General features: G+C 44.1%; 1 protein-coding gene across 2 annotated transcripts in view; it reads right to left on the bottom strand.

The window, feature by feature from the left end:
* Positions 1-1,222: 1,222 nt before the first annotated feature.
* The window catches only part of LOC110536079 (inositol polyphosphate 5-phosphatase K), a 39,940-nt gene continuing 21,450 nt past the window's right edge, over positions 1,223-19,712 (bottom strand). For both annotated transcript variants that reach the window (XM_036935930.2, XM_021621619.3), the window contains exons 2-13: positions 17,457-18,012; positions 16,614-16,721; positions 16,115-16,223; positions 10,283-10,399; positions 7,954-8,129; positions 5,545-5,656; positions 5,314-5,423; positions 4,971-5,178; positions 4,599-4,736; positions 4,368-4,451; positions 4,150-4,254; positions 1,223-3,928 (exon numbers count right to left, since the gene is read on the bottom strand). In XM_036935930.2, the coding sequence (XP_036791825.2) occupies positions 3,632-3,928; positions 4,150-4,254; positions 4,368-4,451; positions 4,599-4,736; positions 4,971-5,178; positions 5,314-5,423; positions 5,545-5,656; positions 7,954-8,129; positions 10,283-10,399; positions 16,115-16,223; positions 16,614-16,721; positions 17,457-18,012 (2,120 nt within the window). In that variant the 3' untranslated portion in view covers positions 1,223-3,631. The remainder of the gene's footprint in view (positions 3,929-4,149; positions 4,255-4,367; positions 4,452-4,598; positions 4,737-4,970; positions 5,179-5,313; positions 5,424-5,544; positions 5,657-7,953; positions 8,130-10,282; positions 10,400-16,114; positions 16,224-16,613; positions 16,722-17,456; positions 18,013-19,712) is intronic.

Genomic DNA, 19,712 nt, shown 5'->3' with positions numbered 1-19,712 from the left:
CCTGTATGGCAGGCAGCTTAGCCCCAGTGATGTACTGGGCCGTACGCACTACCTTCTGTAGTGTCTTGCGGTCAGAGGCGTACCAGGCAGTGATGCAACCAGTATGCTCTCGATGTTGCAGCTGTAGAACCTTTTGAGGATCTCAGGACCCATGCCAAATCTTTTTAGTTTCCTGAGGGGGAATGGGCTTTGTCGTGCCCTCTTCACAACTGTCTTGGTGTGTTTGGGCCATTCTAGTTTGTTGTTGATGTGGACACCAAGGAACTTGAAGCTCTTAACCTGCTCCACTGCAGCCCCGTCGATGAGAATGGGGTCGTGCTCGGTCCTCCTTTCATGTAGTCCACAATCATCTCCTTAGTCTTGGTTACGTTGACTGATAGGTTGTTATTCTGGCACCACCCGGCCAGGTTTCTGACCTCCTCCTTATAGGCTGTCTCGTCGTTGTCGGTGATCAGGCCTACCACTGTTGTGTCGTCTGCAAACTTAATGATGGTGCTGGAGTCGTGCCTGGCCATGCAGTCATGGGTGAACAGGGAGTACAGGAGGGGACTGAGCCCCTGGGGAGCTCCAGTGTTGAGGATCAGCGTGGCAGATGTGTTGCTACCTTACCTCACCACCTGGGGGTGGCCCGTCAGGAAGTCCAGGATCCAGTTGCAGAGGGAGATGTTTACTCCCAGGATCCTTAGCTTAGTGATGAGCTTATAATGACTATTGTAGATCTGACCTGGTTCTTGTTAAATAACAACCAACACTGAAAGTACCTCATAGCGTATGTTTCCTTTGTAACATTTCTAATGGTCTTCTCCACTGTAACAAACCACCCCCAACACAATGAGGTGTCTAGGCATTGTATGTTTTATAATAGAGCTGTTTCTTACAATATACTGCAACAACATCAATGTATTGCAATATAATTAGTTCCTTATTGATGTCAAATAAAATTAAATGTTATTGGTCACATATACATATTTAGCAGATGTTATTGTGGGTGTAGCGAAATGCTTCTTTGATCTGGCCGACTGAAAACAAGAAAGACTCAAAGAGCAGACCAGCTGTAGAGCTTAAAGAGGAGTTTTCTTTTCCTCTCTAAACAACGTGTATGACAGAGGTGTTGAGCTGGAAAGCAGAGAGGTTCCCCTGACCCCCATGGGCGGGTCCACAACACACCCTCTAATATCAACATTCAACAACTAGCCAATTCAAGCCTCTTACAATGTTGTTGTAATGTTTTCCAGTTGTTTTAATCCCAATCACATACAAGCTAGCAGAGACAATACAATTTAAAAAAATGACATTTGATCTGAAATCACAGATAAACAAAGTCAAGAGGTTGTTTCTTTTTGGCTCCACATAAAACTATGTTGTGTGCATGAATAAATACAAAATTAAAATAAATAAAAAACAAATATGTATACACTATATATTAAATAGAACTGACTATAAACCCGTTTGCTTTAACATTGTCCTCCCACACCTGCCAGCAGAATTCAGGTTCTCATTTGACACAATAAAATAAGAAAATATATGCATAATTTTTGGCATTGATTGTCATATGTTCTCTATTTGATATTTGACATTTACATACAGTACATAGCCTACTCTCACCTGTTTTAAACACGTTATAATCTTTCAATAACATTCCTTATTCATATTTTTAAAATTCCACATACAGTGTGGGAGAGAGACATTTCCAAAGACTAAAATAGCAAAAGACAATTGAATTAGACTTTCAGATCTTTCCTTATCACCTTTTCTATAACCATACTTTGGATCAATTAAGTTATATTGATTGATACACATAATCAATGGATAACAACAATATAAAGCCATTTTCACTTGTACATATGCAGTACTGATCATTTACCTTGGAGGAGCTTCAGACTATCTACAGTGTATTTTTGTATTGTTTAAATAGGATGAAAGAAATTGTCTTTCTTGCTGTTCTGCAAGCAAACTGATTCAGCCTTTCATTTTCCTTATGTATCTACATCTAACATGTCATTTTGTGTTTACATTGTCGTCATAACATTTTTTCCAAACAGTCAAAAGTCAAAAACAGCACTTTTAACGGCACAAAATCACAGTACCGGAATGTACAGTATGTCCAGAAAACCATGCAAGCACATACACACATCACTATCAGTCATACACAATCACACACTCACTCTTGTAAACTCAAAACACACACACACACACACACACACACGCACACACGCACACACGCACACACGCACACACAGTGGCATACATACATGAAATCACGCACAATGAGGTTACAGTACAACAGCACACACTGTCCTAAGCTAACAGCCCATAGGTAGAAAGTGTCTAGGGTGTTGAATTGGAGGTCACAGGTTAACAATCCAACACATCACTTCTAGTGACAGAACAGTTTCAGCTAATCACTATCACCAATAGAGAAAAGGGAGAGAGGGGACACGAGAGAGAGAAAGAGGGAATAAGAGAGGTGAAGTGCAGGGAACAAAATAAGAGAACTGGAAACACCGGTACCCTGAAGGTGAAAATGTTTCAACTTATTTTTTCTTCATGGCATTGAAGATCCATGCAGTCAAGCCAACTCACAAGGGTTCATGAATAAGGGCAGGGATTCATATACTAGTAGTATACTACACCTAGCATTTAGAACTCTGTCTAACACAGTGGATGCAAATGGAATCACATTTCATTAAGGGTTGGCTCTCTATCTCCATCTCCTTGGCCCACTTCCTAAGGCAGGGGTAGGCAACTCGATTCTGCCACTGGATGATTTTTATCGGATCGGATGGTCGGGAGCATAATAATAATCATTTGTACACTGTGAATTGACCACAACTAAGTCCCAAAATAAATGTTAAAATAACATACATTTCATACCTTGATTACATTAAACCCCGATCACGTGTCTCTTTTTTTTTTATTCGTGGGAATACTTTGGAACAGATTTACTAAATTAAACTAATTTTCTGATGAATTCCTGGTGATTCTACTTTTTTTTAAATCCAAAACTCATAAAAAATCACTTGTGGACCAGGTCCCTTAGAGAATATATGTAGCAGCAGACACAATTCTGTATCAACATGTAGGACAGGACTTGCGCTAAAGCAAATAGGGATTATTACCATTTGCGAGGAATGTTCCCTTTGGGAGTCAAACTAATCATTTGCTCATGCTGTCACACATGCTAACCTGCTGACTAAGCCCCCAGAGCTGATACAGAGGGCTAAATATTATGCCGCTTCAAAATATCTGTGAAACAACTGGCAATATGCATTTTGGTGGCCAATTCCCTCTGCCTGAGATTTGGTAATGATTTGCCCTGTAAGGTTCTCTTAAAATCAGCCAAAAACTCCCTGTATTTTCTACACCTGAGAGGGAAGAGTGACCGAGTGAGAGAGAGAGTGTGAGAGGAATGAGAGAATCTACAGGGAGACATACATTTGAAAACAGCTTAAGAAAAATCACACAAGACAAAGTAGTCTTCCAGTACGAGAAGCCTAACCCCAGTCCTGAAACAAATGGCACCCGAAAATGTACATTTTCAATAAAGGAAACATATAATACAGTACAGTGCATCATGTACTAAGAAACCACACAGAGTTGGTCATGTGAGCGCAGAATAACAGGGGCTCCATCACAACCCTCTATCCCCAGCCTCAGATGAGGCCTTCTCCTTCTCCCCATCTGTGGTGTTGTGGGCTGAGCCAGGCTGCAGTTTGAGGCCCTTCATTTTGGGCAGCGCAGGGCTGCCACTGCGGCTACGGCTGTGGCTGGGACTGCGGCTATGGCTGTGTCGGGCTCTGTGTTTCTTTTTCCGAGGGCTGGGACTGCGGGACATGGTCTTCATACCAACCACGCTGTCGTCCTCAGAGGTGAAATCAGAGCTGTCGTCAGAGGGGCTACCGGCAGGGCTGGAGGTGGGCAGCTGGATCTGCAGAGGAGAGATGAGGGAGAGGAGGAAGAGATAGAGAAAGAAGAGCGAAGGACCAAGGAAAAGAAGAGCATAGGGAAGTAGCACAGGAAATGGTGGAGAACAAAATGAAGGAGCGGGGATGGGTGTGGAAGAACCAAAGGAGAGTTAAATGACCAATCCCATTATATTTCAATGTTTTATTATTTACCATACAAACTAGACAGCATCACTGTAAGCACCTGGAAAGGCTCTGTCACACCCACGAGGGTGCTCGTGTTATTGCTATAGTAACACAAGATGAAGTCTCCTGAGCCCTTGGGCAACTCTTCCTCAGTAAAGGTCACCTGCAGAGGTAAAGACACGCAAAGAGGGAGAGAAGAGTCAAAACACATAAAGATACAGTACCATGACAAGGTTCTCCAGTTCATTCATGTTTGTTATTAAAAGTCGCCCTTACCTCGTGTTCTACTCTATGGTAATCTGCCTCCTCCTGCTTGGCCCACACATAGCCTACATAGTCCTTATGGTGTTTGAATCCCACCTGGGGAGGCAAAGGCAGCACCAATTCCTGATTGTAGAAAAACACTTAATGTCTTAGCTAATTATGACTTCATCATGACACATTATCTGGGTTACTTCACGCTTTGTTAAACAATGAAATCTGCTCTAGAAGGTTGCGAGTGAGAACCTTGTACAGCCCAATCCAGTCCCAGGAGCTGCGAGCGAAATTAGGTGCAGCCTTGAACGTGCACGTGGCATCTGCAATGCTGTTCCACTCATCCTCCACCATGATCGTCACCAGGGGCATGTCCACCTTATAGGGGAACTACACACAGGAGGTCAATATCATCATGGTATATAATCAATAGAACACAACATCAACATCTCTCTCCGACATAATACAGCATCAACATACAGTCTGTAGAAATCTGTTACAACAATGGTTATCTCTGTTTATTACAGGTTACAGCTGCGTTTTAGGTAAAGTTATGTGCATGTCACAACTCCGGTGACAACTGGGACATGGGGGGGAAAGAGAGGGAGAGGGGCCGTGTCTCACCTGGAGGGTGAAGATGGAAGAGACAGGCTTGTGGTCGCTGACCATGTACTCCATGTGACTGCGGTAGAAGTGCTGGGTGACCTTGGTCCCGCTGCTCGGCCCTAAAATAGAGCCTCTCTTCCCAGCATTAGGGGTCGGCCCAGAGGGAACTGTGGCCCTCAGACGCCACAGGATCCTGTCTGTCCACGCAGGCTTACGCTTCTTCCCACTGAGAGAGAGAGAAAGCGAGAGAAAGAGATAGAGAAAGCAGGGGGGGGGGGGGGGGGGGTAAGAGCTGTGATGATAAGAACACTCATCTCATTTGATCTTTAGGTGCAAGAAAGACCCCCATGTCACCACAAACCTTGTATCGTATGTATCTGTCCCCACATCAAACTTGTAAGTGGGGGGGAATTTGAGAGGACCCTCCAGAAATCCCTCCAGCACTGACTCGCTGTCTTTGGCCAAGTTCAGCTGTAGAATAGAATTCAATTATGTGTCTCTGTTATGTTGGTCTCTGAATGCCTTCTAGTGGCATCCTCTACATTACACTCTCTGTTTAATAGTGAGCCTTCATCTTGAACATGCATCTCACCTGGTCTTTCTCCCATAGCATGGTGAGTTTGTTGTTATCAATGGCTGCTTTCACAGCCGGAATTTCCAGTTCATCAATGCGGAAATTCAGATCTCCAAACCAGAACACCACACTGTGGAGGAGAAGAATAGTATGGAGTGGACTGAGGGCAGAGCGGAACTGTGAAGATGCCGTTAATTATAAGGTATGTCCTCTAAATCACACCAAATATTTGCTTTGGTTAGGTATATGGATGGCTAAATGAGGTACTTTTAGTGTAACCGTAACTACTGTACACCCTCTATATCTTTACTGGATACAAGGGAGGGTGGACTGCTGCAAGTATGCTTTCTTATGTGTTTGCTTATTCCTGCTGAGACAATGTTTGCAATGACGATGAAAACATTAAATGCAATCGCTATTTAGACTGCCTGTTTGTGTTAGACACACCAGGGTATGTCTATTGTACAATAGACATGGTTAGAGCGTTGGACTAGTAACCGGAAGGTTGCAAGTTCAAACCCCCGAGCTGTCGTTCTGCCCTTGAACAGGCAGTTAACCCACTGTTCCTAGGCCGTCATTGAAAATAAGAATTTGTTCTTAACTGACTTGCCTAGTTAAATAAAGATACAAAAATAAAATAAAAATGTGAAAGGTTTTAGGCTACACTAGATAAAGACGTCAGATCATCGCCGCAGGGGGGGAAGCGCTAGCAAAGTGAGCAGCAGCTATGTAAAAAATCTACATAGAGAATCTCACACATGCGCAGAACTCAGATAAGCACCCCCCCCCCCCCCCCACCCCCCCCCAACAAAAAAAAGCTACACTGTTGTTTATTTGTGCAAGTGCCTGGGTGTAAACTTAAGTGGGTTCAGTGTTCATATGTATAGTGACTAACTCGTGTTCCAGTGTTCATATAGTGACTAACTCGTGGTTCAGTGTTCATATGTATAGAGACTAACTCGTGGTCCAGTGTTCATATGTATAGAGACTAACTCGTGTTCCAGTGTTCATATGTATAGAGACTAACTCGTGTTCCAGTGTTCATATGTATAGAGACTAACTCGTGTTCCAGTGTTCATATGTATAGAGACTAACTCGTGTTCCAGTGTTCATATGTATAGAGACTAACTCGTGTTCCAGTGTTCATATGTATAGAGACTAACTCGTGTTCCAGTGTTCATATAGTGACTAACTCGTGGTTCAGTGTTCATATGTATAGAGACTAACTCGTGGTCCAGTGTTCATATGTATAGAGACTAACTCGTGGTCCAGTGTTCATATGTATAGAGACTAACTCGTGTTCATATGTATAGAGACTAACTCGTGTTCCAGTGTTCATATGTATAGAGACTAACTCGTGTTCCAGTGTTCATATGTATAGAGACTAACTCGTGTTCCAGTGTTCATATGTATAGAGACTAACTCGTGGTCCAGTGTTCATATGTATAGAGACTAACTCGTGGTCCAGTGTTCATATGTATAGAGACTAACTCGTGGTCCAGTGTTCATATGTATAGAGACTAACTCGTGTTCCAGTGTTCATATGTATAGAGACTAACTCGTGGTCCAGTGTTCATATGTATAGAGACTAACTCGTGGTCCAGTGTTCATATGTATAGAGACTAACTCGTGTTCCAGTGTTCATATGTATAGAGACTAACTCGTGTTCATATGTATAGAGACTAACTCGTGTTCCAGTGTTCATATGTATAGAGACTAACTCGTGTTCCAGTGTTCATATGTATAGAGACTAACTCGTGGTCCAGTGTTCATATGTATAGAGACTAACTCGTGGTCCAGTGTTCATATGTATAGAGACTAACTCGTGGTCCAGTGTTCATATGTATAGAGACTAACTCGTGTTCCAGTGTTCATATGTATAGAGACTAACTCGTGGTCCAGTGTTCATATGTATAGAGACTAACTCGTGTTCCAGTGTTCATATGTATAGAGACTAACTCGTGGTCCAGTGTTCATATGTATAGAGACTAACTCGTGTTCCAGTGTTCATATGTATAGAGACTAACTCGTGGTCCAGTGTTCATATGTATAGAGACTAACTCGTGTTCCAGTGTTCATATGTATAGAGACTAACTCGTGTTCATATGTATAGAGACTAACTCGTGTTCCAGTGTTCATATGTATAGAGACTAACTCGTGGTCCAGTGTTCATATGTATAGAGACTAACTCGTGGTCCAGTGTTCATATGTATAGAGACTAACTCGTGGTCCAGTGTTCATATGTATAGAGACTAACTCGTGGTCCAGTGTTCATATGTATAGAGACTAACTCGTGTTCCAGTGTTCATATGTATAGAGACTAACTCGTGGTCCAGTGTTCATATGTATAGAGACTAACTCGTGTTCCAGTGTTCATATGTATAGAGACTAACTCGTGGTCCAGTGTTCATATGTATAGAGACTAACTCGTGGTCCAGCACCCCTGTGGCAGCCTGGCCTTCAAACTGCTGCTGCTGCAGGATGCTCTCAAAGTCCTCCATCCGCTGCTCAGAGTTCTCCATGTGGGCCGGCAAGTGGCAGTTCAAGAAACAGATGGTGTGACCGAACACAGACATGCGCGCACTCACACCCCCTTTATTACCCTACAACAGGACCGAAGAAATGAGAGGGAGTGAGAGAATAAAGGAAGGGGTAGAGTGAGAGTGAGAGAAAAAGAGAGAAACAGAATAAGGTTGACGATTGGGGACAAGAGCAGAATGGTAAAATTAGTATGATGTAATAAAACATTCAATTTGCAAACCGAAAGAACAAATGGTACGAATAGTAACCTAGCCTATGAGACCAACGCCCAGTGCGGAAACCTATCTGAGGGCAGGAAGTTTGTGGATACATGAATGACCAGTGAATGACATGATCAATATTTAACGTGCAGTGCTCTATGTGAATGAAGGCAGGATGGAGCCGTGTGCTTCCTCCTGCTGCTCATCCTCAACAGCTCTGACCTACAAAAATACAAGAGATGACACAGCAGAGGGAGACCTGCAGAATGTGTTGATGCTTATCTGAGTTCATACAGAGAGGACAATAGAAAGACACAGTGAATTACTACAGCAAAACAGGCAGACAGACAGCCTCTGCAAACTTTGATCAACTGCATGGGCTTTCATTACCCTTAAAGGGTACATCATAGGAAACTGATTATTTTAAGTTCAGATCTCATTTACATATCTACAGAAATTATCTGGGGAGTGTTTAAAGGGATACTTTGGGATTGTGGCAAATAAGCCCTTTATCTACTTCCCCAGAGTCAAATGAACTTGCGGATACCATATTTATGTCTCTGCCAACAGTTTGAAGGAAGTTGATAACTAGCATTAACGCAATGACTGGGAGCCTATGGTAACTAGCGCAATGCTAGTTAGCATTGGCTCACGAAACTACCTCTAACTTCCTTCATACTGGATGCATATACATACAAATGCTATCCATGAGTTCATCTGACTCCGGGGTAGTAGATAAAGGGTTTTATGGCCAAAATCCTGAAGTATCCCTTTAAAGGTAGACTCAGCAACATGACGTTGCTACAAGCAGCACCGCAGATACTGAGATGAGCGAGATGCAAGACTTCACACTGTTCACGGTGTGGAAGCCAGGGCACCAAAACAGAGGAGAAGATGAGCCTCGCGCATCAACGCTCTTAGTTGTTGCGGCAAATTGACCTGTTTACTTTCTGCATCTATGTCATATCGCTGAGTCTACCTTTAATGCCATGAACCATAAAGGCATTCTATCTTTAAGAATACTAAAGCACCACCTTCTGGACATCAGAGGTATGGAGGCAGACTCCCAGACAAGCTTTGGGTACAGCCTGCTCAAACATAACCCTTCCTGCTAAATAGTGAGAAGTAAGGGAAACAGAGGCCAACAGAAGCAACCCTGGAGGGAAGGTCTTTTTTTATCCTTAGCACTGCCTTGTTGTCCTTAGACTGACTGGCTGTGAGAAGGCTTTTTAAAGCTAGAAGTTGCTAGATACATTTTTGAACTTTCAGAACCCCAAATATAAGCTTGTTTTACTCCAATGTTTGTAAACAATGTACTGTAAATGTATGGTCAGTGCTTGCATCCATAGCTCTGTCTATAAGTCTGAGAGTGGTAAAATTCCTCCAGGCCCATCCCTCAGCTTCTTACTAAAGAGGTGAGGTGACTGCTTTGTTTCAGTGAAAGAAAAAGAAAAGGTATTCACTCACTACTGTAAGTCACTCTAGATAAGAGTGTCTCCTAAATGACAAATGTAAAATGCAATTAAAGATTCTAGCTTTAAGGGTGGGTCAGTTCTGATTGTGCACTTCAGTTCAATAGCGCTGACATTCCCACTTCTATATCTTAGCCTAGGGTGTTGCGGCTGTCTTCATTAATGTGGTCGGTCTGATTCCCCCTGAGTTGGTGATTAGGATAAGTCAGTGTAGGACTGGGAATTACCAGAGACCTCACGATACGATATTGTCACAATACTTAGGTGCCGATACGATATGTATTGTGATTATCACGATTCTATATGTATTGCGATTCGATACTGTGATTTTATTGAGATTTGATGTTCAAAACATATCGCTCACTATATGTCTGCTGCAGAGAAACAAGAGAGAGCATGATACAATTAGTCAAATATCAATATAATATCATCCAAAAATTATATTGCGATATGTAACAAGCGATTTCTTCCCCATCACTAGTCATTGTGGACAGTTTTGTGTGGTTCTCTGTAGAATGTAGTCTCAAAAGGCAGGTGTCTTACCCAGTAGCCCCCTAGGCCGGTGCGGGTGGTCTCTGTCTGCACCCCTCGGAGGAAGGGGAGGTGGTAGTACTTAGCGAAGACCAGCAGCAACACCCCCTGCATCCGCTGGGACGTCACCTGAGACAGAGCGAGAGAGAGGGGAAGAAAATGGAGGGAGGGAGACAGAAATGGTAGAGAAGTTGTGAGATAATGAGTCACAATGTAAGGTGATGGGGGAGGTAAATTGTCTCCTGCTAAATTTGACAATTATAAATAAATTAGCCATTATAGACGAGCTGATTGCCTATAAAGCCTACTGATAAGTAGACATGAGTTGCTTGTATTCACCCATGTTCTCGTAGTCCACCATTCATTGGGATAATGATTACTGTAATCTCTAGGCAAATGAACACCTCTATTTTATATTGGCAAGTTTATATACACATCCTCTCTGGGCTGTCTGCCTGAAGCCTGCTAACTGAACGACTGGATATAACTGTATGTATGTCTGTCTCTCTACTGTGTACCAGTTCTGTCTCTCTCTCATCAGGATTCAGTGGTCCAGCTCTCCCACTGTTTTACATGAGGCAGCGAACCAAAAGGAGGGCATAGCCTCCCCTACCTTCTCTGTCTAAACAGTAAACCCATGTGAGGGAAAAATATGATGCATGATTTGACAATCCTGCACTGTGGAATACATGATACAGCATACACCACAGTAGGCCTGTACTCACAATTATCATATTGAGCCTACCCAGCCAGCAAATGTATTTCACTTGCATTTTATTGGTCTAGATACCAGGTAATACAGTTTTGGATATTTCTATCTACTAATAAAGGGTTAAATGCTGTAAATATTTCCTCACTCTAGACCAGAGATTAAAGTAATGCTACTCCCTTCCCCTGTAAATACACTCCAGTCACATCCACATCCATAAGAAGCCTGACCTCGCATCGCTGGGACCTGTGATGCCCTCAATGCATTAACAGAAGCACACATCTCCACGAGAGAGAAGGCCCCTCTTGCTTGCATACTCACTGGCTATTTGGAGGACTTGGTTGTGTAATGGGCTCTATTGAACCATAAACTGGACTAGGTTTATGTATTTATGTGTGTATGTTTCTGTGTAAGGACATAGTGAATGCGAGCCTGTGTGTTCTGTATGCGTGATTGTGTGTAAATGACAGTGTGAATAAGTGTAGATGCGTGTATGTGTCAGTGTGTGTGGGGTTGAAAGACGTGCTGCTAGGTGACCTAAACTGTGACATGCTTAACACCCCGGCCATCCTACAATCTAAGCTTGATGCCCTCAATCTCACACAAATGATCAATGAATCTACCAGGTACAACCCCAAAGCCGTAAACATGGGCACCCTCATAGATATCATCCTAACCAACTTGCCCTCTAAATTCACCTCTGCTGTTTTCGACCAAGATCTCAGCGATCACTGCCTCATTACCTGCATCCGTAATGGGTCAGTGGTCAAACGACCTCCACTCACCACTATCAAACGCTCCCTGAAACCCTTCAGCGAGCAGGCCTTTCTAATCGACCTGGCCCGGGTTTCCTGGAAGGATATTGACCTCATCCCGTCAGTAGAGGATGCCTGGTTATTCTTTAAAAATGCCTTCCTCACCATCTTAAATAAGCAGGCCTCATTCAAGAAATGTAGAACCAGGAACTGATACAGCCCATGGTTCTCTCCAGACCTGACTGCCCTTAACCAACACAAAAACATCCTGTGGCATTCTGCATTAGCATCGAACACCCCCCGTGAAATGTAACTTTTCAGGGAAGTTAGAAAAACCAAGGCTAGCTTTTTCAAGCAGAAATTTGCTACCTGCAACACAAACTAAAAAAAGTTATAGGACATTGTAAATTCCATGGAGAATAAGAGTGTCTCCCATTAGCTGCCCACTGCACTGAGGATAGGAAACTCTGTCACCACCGATAAATCCACTATAATTGAGAATTTCAATAAGCAGGTGGTCATGCTTTCCACCTGGCTATACCTACCCTAGTCAACAGCCCTGCACCCTCCACAGCAACTTGCCCAAGCCTCCCCATTTCTTCTTAACCCAAATCCAGATAGCTGATGTTCTGAAAGAGCTGCAAAATCTCGACCCCACAAATCAGCCGGGCTAGACAATCTGGACCCTTTCTTTCTAAAATTATCTGCCGAAATTGTTGCAACCCCTATTACTAGCCTGTTCAACCTCTCTTTTGTGTTGTCTGAGATTCCCAAAGATTGGAAAGCAACTGCGGTCATCCCCCTCTTCAAAGAGGGGGACACTCTTGACCCAAACTGCTACAGACCTATATCTATCCTACCCTGCCTTTCTAAGGTCTTCGAAAGCCAAGTTAACAAACAGATCACCGACCATTTCGAATCCCATCGTACCTTTTCCGCTATGCAATCCGGTTTCAGAGCTGGTCATGGGTGCACCTCAGCCACGCTCAAGGTCCTAAACGATATCATAACCGCCATCGATAAGAGACAATACTGTGCAGCAGTATTCATTGACCTGGCCAAGGCTTTCGACTCTGTCAATCACCACATCCTCATCGGCAGACTCAAAAGCCTTGGTTTCTCAAATGATTGCCTCGCCTGGTTCACCAACTACTTCTCCGACAGAGTTCAGTGTGTCAAATCTGAGGGCCTGTTGTTCGGGCCTCTGGCAGTCTCTATGGGGGTGCCACAGGGTTAATTTTTTGGGCTGACTCTCTTCTCTATATACATCAATGATGTCAATGTTACAAGAAAAACTAAATGCATGCTCTTTAACTGATTGCTGCCTGCACCTGCCCGCCTGACCAGCATCACTACTCTGGACAGTTCTGACTTAGAATATGTGGACAACTACAAATACCTAGGTGTCTGGTTAGACTGTAAACTCTCCTTCCAGACTCACATAAAACATCTCCAATTCAAAGTTAAGTCTAGAATTGGATTCCTATTTCGCAAAAAAAGCATCCTTCACCCATGCTGCCAAACATACCCTCGTAAAACTGACCATCTTACCGATCCTCGACTTCGGCGATGTCATTTACAAAATAGCCTCCAACACCCTACTCAACAAATTGGATGCAGTCTATCACAGTGCCATCCATTTTGTCACCAAAGCACCATATACTACCCACCACTGCGACCTGTTGGCTCTCGTTGGCTGGCCCTTGCTTCATACTCATCGCAAAACCCACTGGCTCCATGTCATCTACAAGACCCTGCTAGGTAAAGTCCCGCCTTATCGCTGCTCGCTGGTCACCATAGCAAAGCCAATTCCTCCTTTGGCCGCCTCTCCTTCCAGTTCTCTGCTGCCATTGACTGGAACTAACTACAAAAATCTCTGAAACTGGAAACACTTATCTCCCTCACTAGTTTTAAGCACCAGCTGTCAGAGCAGCTTACAGATCACTGCACCTGTACATAGCCCATCTATAAATAGCCCAAACAACTACCACTTCCCTACTGTATTTATTTATTTAGCTCCTTTGCACCCCAGTATTTCTACTTTGCACACTCATCTACTGTCAAATCTAGCATGCCAGTGTTTTAATTGCTATATTGTATTTACTTCACCACCATGGCCTATTTATTGCCTTTACCTCCCTTATCTCACCTCATTTGCTCACATTGTATATAGACTTATTTCTACTGTATTATTGACTGTATGTTTGTTTTACTCCATGTGTAACTTGTTGTATGTGTCGAACTGCTTTGCTTTATCTTGGCCAGGTCACAGTTGAAAATGAGAACTTGTTCTCAACTTGCCTACCTGGTTAAATAAAGGTGAAATATATATAGATATTTTAAAACATCTCTGATTAACTTCAGAAAACATTTGGGAATGCTGCTGAGGGCTGCCAAACCACATTTTGGGTTGATAATACCAAATACATTAGGCATACGAGTGTGTGTGTGTGTGTGTGTGTGTGTGTGTGTGTGTGTGTGTGTGTGTGTGTGTGTGTGTGTGTGTGTGTGTGTGTGTACATGTCTGACTTAGGCCTGAGATGAGCTGTTAGACAGTTTTGCAGAGGAAGTCAAGCGCATATCCAGCAAATCAAATCAAAGTTTATTTGTCACGTGCGCCGAATACAACAGGTGTAGTCGACCTTACAGTGAAATGCTTACTTACAGGCTCTAACCAATAGTGCAAGAAAGGTATTACACTGCATAGTGTAATGCCGGGCCACAGCTCTGAAGACCGTGGGAATATTCATATGCAATTCATCTTTCACAAGCGTTTTCTTTACTTAAACAACATTACATTGTTTCCTGTGATTCGTCTCTAAAATACAACATTTTTGATTGGTTGATATGTCCACCAAAATAACAATAGATGTAGCCTGGGTCTGTTTCTGCTCTCTTGCCAACTCCTTATAGAATTGTCATGCCAAACAAAATGACAGCAACGGGGTTGGCAAGAGCACAAACAGATCTGGGCCTACAATAGCTTCAATAGAGGGTGCTGATTAGAGAAGATTTGATTGACGTATTTGTCTGTAGGGTGGATGGTTTGGCAAGCTCTCTTCTTATAGGTCTAATCACCAGCCAAGTCTGACAGTGGGCTGTGAGAGCGGAGGAGAGCGGACAGAGGGGAGGGGATATTACTGACAGTGACCTTAGGGAGAGAAAAGAGGGGGTGTTGGGTTACAGGTCATTCTTGGAGACCTTATGTCTGTACAACAACCAGACAGACGACTACAGTAATACTGTTATGGTTGAAGTTCAGTGGTAACACATAGAGTACAGATACTAACAACCACTCAGACATACAATCCTAACAAATACCCATGCATGCAGGTGAACACATATGCACATAAAAAGCTCTCATGAGCAACATTATAAGAGTGATTTGTAGTCAAGCAGGGCATGAGATGAAGGCCAGGGGACAGAATCAGTCTCACTGTCACAGAGCCATCAACACAGGGCGAGCCTTCAGTCCAGAAATAAACCAGCACCCTGAGAGACCTCTCATCTAGCTTTCTGTTGTCTCTCTACAGCTGATTCATCCTCTCTACCTACCTCTCCAACAGTGTGGAATAATGTGTTAGATACTGACAGGCCAAGAAACACCAACCACACTGCACCAGCTGTGGCAGGACCCCCTCCTCTCCCTTACTCTGTCTTTCTGTCTTTCTCTCTCAGACACACACACACACACGCACACGCACACACACACACAAGCACGTTTGAATAGATGGAGCGTAAATAAGCACATTGGAAATGGATGAAACATTTTCTGTAACCAATAGTGTTGCAGCAAGTCACAGAGCTGAGAGAGAGAGAGCGAGACAGAGAGAGAGAGAGAGAGAGAGAGAGAGAGAGAGAGAGAGAGAGAGAGAAAGAAAGAGAGAGAGAGAGAGAGAGAGAGAGACAGAGAAAGAGAGAGAGAGAGAGACAGACAGAGACAGAGAGAGAGAGAGAGAGAAAGAGAGACAGAGAGAGAGAGAGACAGAGAGAAAGAGAGAGACAGAGAGAGAGAGAAAGAGAGACAGAGAGAGAGACAGAGAGATAGAGAGACAGAGAGAGAGAGAGAGACAGAGAGAGAGAGAGAGAGAGAGAGAGAGAGAGAGAGACAGAGACAGAGACAGAGACAGAGACAGAGAGAGTAATGAGCCCATCCGCTCCACTATGCCCTCACATATTATACACATCACATTGATTGGCAGAGATATGATCAGAGAGAACAGCAGAGTCTAAAGACTGGCTCTCACTGCACTTACATTTCAAAATAGTTTTCACAAATGTACATAACATGAGCTCTATTTGTTTGCTCTGCATTATTTCTCTTTTTGTGTGTGCACCAGTGTGTGGGTGTCTCTGTGTCAGTGTCAACCCTTTACTGACCAGTATGTATCCGAAGGGGCTGAGTCTCTCCATGCAGGCGTCACTCCATTGGTCTGTGAAGAGAACGTCTTTCAGCCTTTTGTTGATCATTGAGTTGACTTCCTGTAGCCTGAGAGAGCAGCAGTAACACACAGTCAAAAGCTAGGGGAGGAGGAAGAGAGAGAGAGAGAGAGAGAGAGAGAGAGAGAGAGAGAGAGAGAGAGAGAGAGAGAGAGAGAGACAGATAGAGAGAGAGAGAGAGAGAGAGAGAGAGAGAGAGAGAGAGAGAGAGAGTGTGGGAAAGGACTGTAACAAGGAAATGGATGGACAATAAAACATATGTAGGGGGAAATATAAAGACAGCTAAATAGATGGATCAATGTTGTTTAACAGTAAAGCTAACCACTCACCCTAGGGGACTGTCTATGGAAGGCGGATAGATATAAGGGACAAGAGAGGTCTTCTGGAATACTTGGCGATGAGAAGATGGTTGGCTGACTGCCACTAGGGAAAAGCTCACCCAATTATATACATGTCTGTGTTTCCATCTCCAATGTGCAACCCCAGCAGAGCAGTGATGTCATCTGGCGGCATGGCACCGCCCACATTCCATGTGACTAGGTGCACCCTATCAGAGAGAAGGAACCCAGAATCTCACAATCACATACAGTATACAATTAATAGAAGCTTGGTTCAATCCGTAACGAAATAATTGGGCAACAGATTCTTAATGATCTGCAGACCATTTAATTCCTTACTCTGTTGCCATGTAATGTTGCCATGTAATGATACGTCTATATCTGATACACTTCGATTGATTCTCTGAGTATTCTGAGTATGCGCTCTCTCCATTAGCTTAATTAGCATCATAAATTAGAGAGGTTATCAGAGAGCTCTGACAAAGCCTTGGGGACACTGGGTATGTGTTGTGAGTATAGATAATAACACAGAGTGGGAAGTGGAAATATCTCAAACTGCTGACTGTTACAGCTTCTCAATTTGGGAGTTTCAGTGGCAAAGACACATTGTCTTGAGTTGAGCTTGAGCCAAGAGAGGAGAAGACCTTTAGAAGTAGTCACAAAACATTTTCCTCCGGCTGTACTCTGGTAGATGTGGTTTAACAGTTTCCTGCCACTGTGATAAAAGGAAATGACTCCCCAGTAAAAGTTTACTTGGTCACATGCCACTTCAACCTGTACTATGGTGCTTGGGGCCATATATTGACAAATTATTGTGTCCCCACCACAGCACTGAAGGTTTGAAGCAGGCTCTTATAAAAGTGTTTCCTGTTCATGTTCAAAACAACTATTATGCTGTAGTGAAAGCTGGATCTGATAGAAAACGCACAGAGCCAGGAGCTCACCTGAAGTCTTCCACCACCTGAGACTGTGTGTCCGCGGTGCCCACCACAGAGAAGGCCCTCTGGGCATGAGGGTTGAGATGGGGAGGTATAGGCCTGGAGGACGGTGGCTGGGGAACTGAGGCTGCTCTCATTGAGATGGGGCTCCTGGCCCCTGGGGGGTGGCCTGGGACTTTAGGGCCAGCCTTCAGAGTGGTTTCAGTGGCCCCTCCATGCCCCCCATGGGGCTTGGCTGCATCAGGCTGCAGGGGCTTAGGATGGCTGGCCCCAGCTGGAGCATCATGAGTGGTGGATCGGTCCTGGTTTGTCTCTGGAGGGTCAGGTTTTGGATCACAGACGTCCACAGAGCCCTCTATTCTGGGGGTCCTCTGAGGCCGTCGAGGCCGCACTGGGATTGACAGTTGAGGAGCAGGAGCAGAGGCAGAAGGGTCGGAGGCTGGGGCTTCTGTGCCTGGAACTACTGCTGGAGTGGGGGTTAAAACCTCTGCTAGTCCAGATGGGTTCTCAGGCTGTGGCTGGCTTTGGCTCAGGTTGTCTGGATCCATCTCCCACAAACTCACTGAAAAACAATAGCAGGAGAAAATCGTGATCACCATATTCCATCAGAGTGTCCCAGGCAGGATAGACAGATGTTTAGATGTTTAGCAATGGAAGACCAACGTTCTACATGTCTGGTGATGGTGGGGAGGGTTATTTATTATGTGCTCTCATTGACGCATCCGTTGATGTGATTGAGCAGTTCACATTCCCCCCACATTCCCCGGGTGCTCTGGCAGCATAATGCCAGCCCCGAGTTTCTGGCTGTTTGCACTCTCGTGTGTGACTGAGAGCATCTGAAACAGGTCATTAAGTTATCCAGGAGGAGAGAGAGAGCAAGAGAGAGAAAGAAAGAAAGTGAGAGAGAGAGAGAAGAGTGAAGGTGTTTAGAGAAAGCAAAGCACCAAGGGGAATTAGAGGAGGTGGCTTGGGAGGAGAGGAGGTGGAGACAGGAGAGAAAGGAAGAAAGAGAGAGAGAAGAGAGAGAGAGGGGGAGAGAGAGGGAGAGAGAGAGAGGGAGAGAGAGAGAAAGGAAGAAAGAGAGAGAGAAGAGAGAGAGAGGGAGAGAGAGGGAGAGAGAGAGAGAGAGAAAGAGAGAGAGAGAGAAAGGAAGAAAGAGAGAGAAGAGAGAGAGAGAAAGAGAGAGAGAGATAGAGAGAGAGAGAGAGAGAGGAAGAAAGAGAGAGAGAGAAGAGATAGAGAAAGGAAGAAAGAGAGAGAAGAGAGAGAGAGAGAGAGAGAGTAAATGAAGGAAGAAAGAGAGAGAGAGAGAAGAGAGAGAGAAAGGAAGAAAGAGAGAGAAGAGAGAGAGAGAGAGAGAGAGAGAGAGAGAGAGAGAGAGAGTGTAAAGGAGGGGGCAACAGTTCATACTCATATTTATACCTTCCTACACTTTACACCTCTCACAGCTCTTGGACCAACTCAGAAATAGAGTGAGGAGAACACGCCGGTGTACCGCTTATCTCAGCAGCTCTCTTTGTACAGGAGCCACCTCGCCTGCCATTCCTCCGGTAACCACGGAGACGCAGAGTAAGTTCATATCAGCTCAGAACATCTGCTAGACACAAGCGACGGAAACCGCTGTAGGGTCTACAGAAATACAACCTGATAGAATGGTAATGACAACAGAGAGAAAGGGAGAAAGAGAGAGAGAAAGGGAGAGATAGAGATGGAAAGAGAACCCTAGAGGGCACTTGTTGTAGAGGTTTTCACAGGTCCAACAGACCCAAAATTCTGAGATCTGGGTCCTAAATTCTTACTTTTGTCTCGGATCTGGATCGGGTCTGATATAATTGCCACGGGTCTCAGGTATGTGCAATTAAAATTGATTTACCGACTAGACCCGACTGGACCTGTAAATTTAATGTGTGAGGTAATGAGAACTATGCAAGTTTGTTATCTGGGTCAGCCAATTGCAAATAAATAAAACGTACTGTATAGCTTATGCCTACCTGAAACTGGTTCCGGCCACTCACCTCACGTGCGCCTGCTGCTGAGGAGGGCGAGCGAGAGCGAGTGAAAGGAGGCTTGGCCTAGGCTACTGTTGATTGCGAAGATGGAGGCCTTTTTCATTGAAGTAAAACAAAAGTTAGTGAAGAAAGTGTATAGTGAAAAGAAGTCAACAAGGGGAATATCCTCTGTGAGAAGAACGTTGGCGTGGCCAAATGGACTGTGTGCAACCCGCTATTTAGGTTTGATGGAATTTTCAAACTTTTAATCTAA

The sequence above is a fragment of the Oncorhynchus mykiss genome, chromosome 11 (assembly GCF_057628025.1).
Source record: "Oncorhynchus mykiss isolate SJ-2025 chromosome 11, ASM5762802v1, whole genome shotgun sequence".
Classification (NCBI taxonomy): Eukaryota; Metazoa; Chordata; class Actinopteri; order Salmoniformes; family Salmonidae; genus Oncorhynchus; species Oncorhynchus mykiss.
Note: the sequence above shows the minus strand (reverse complement) of the source record. Positions and strands in the feature narration are given on the sequence as shown.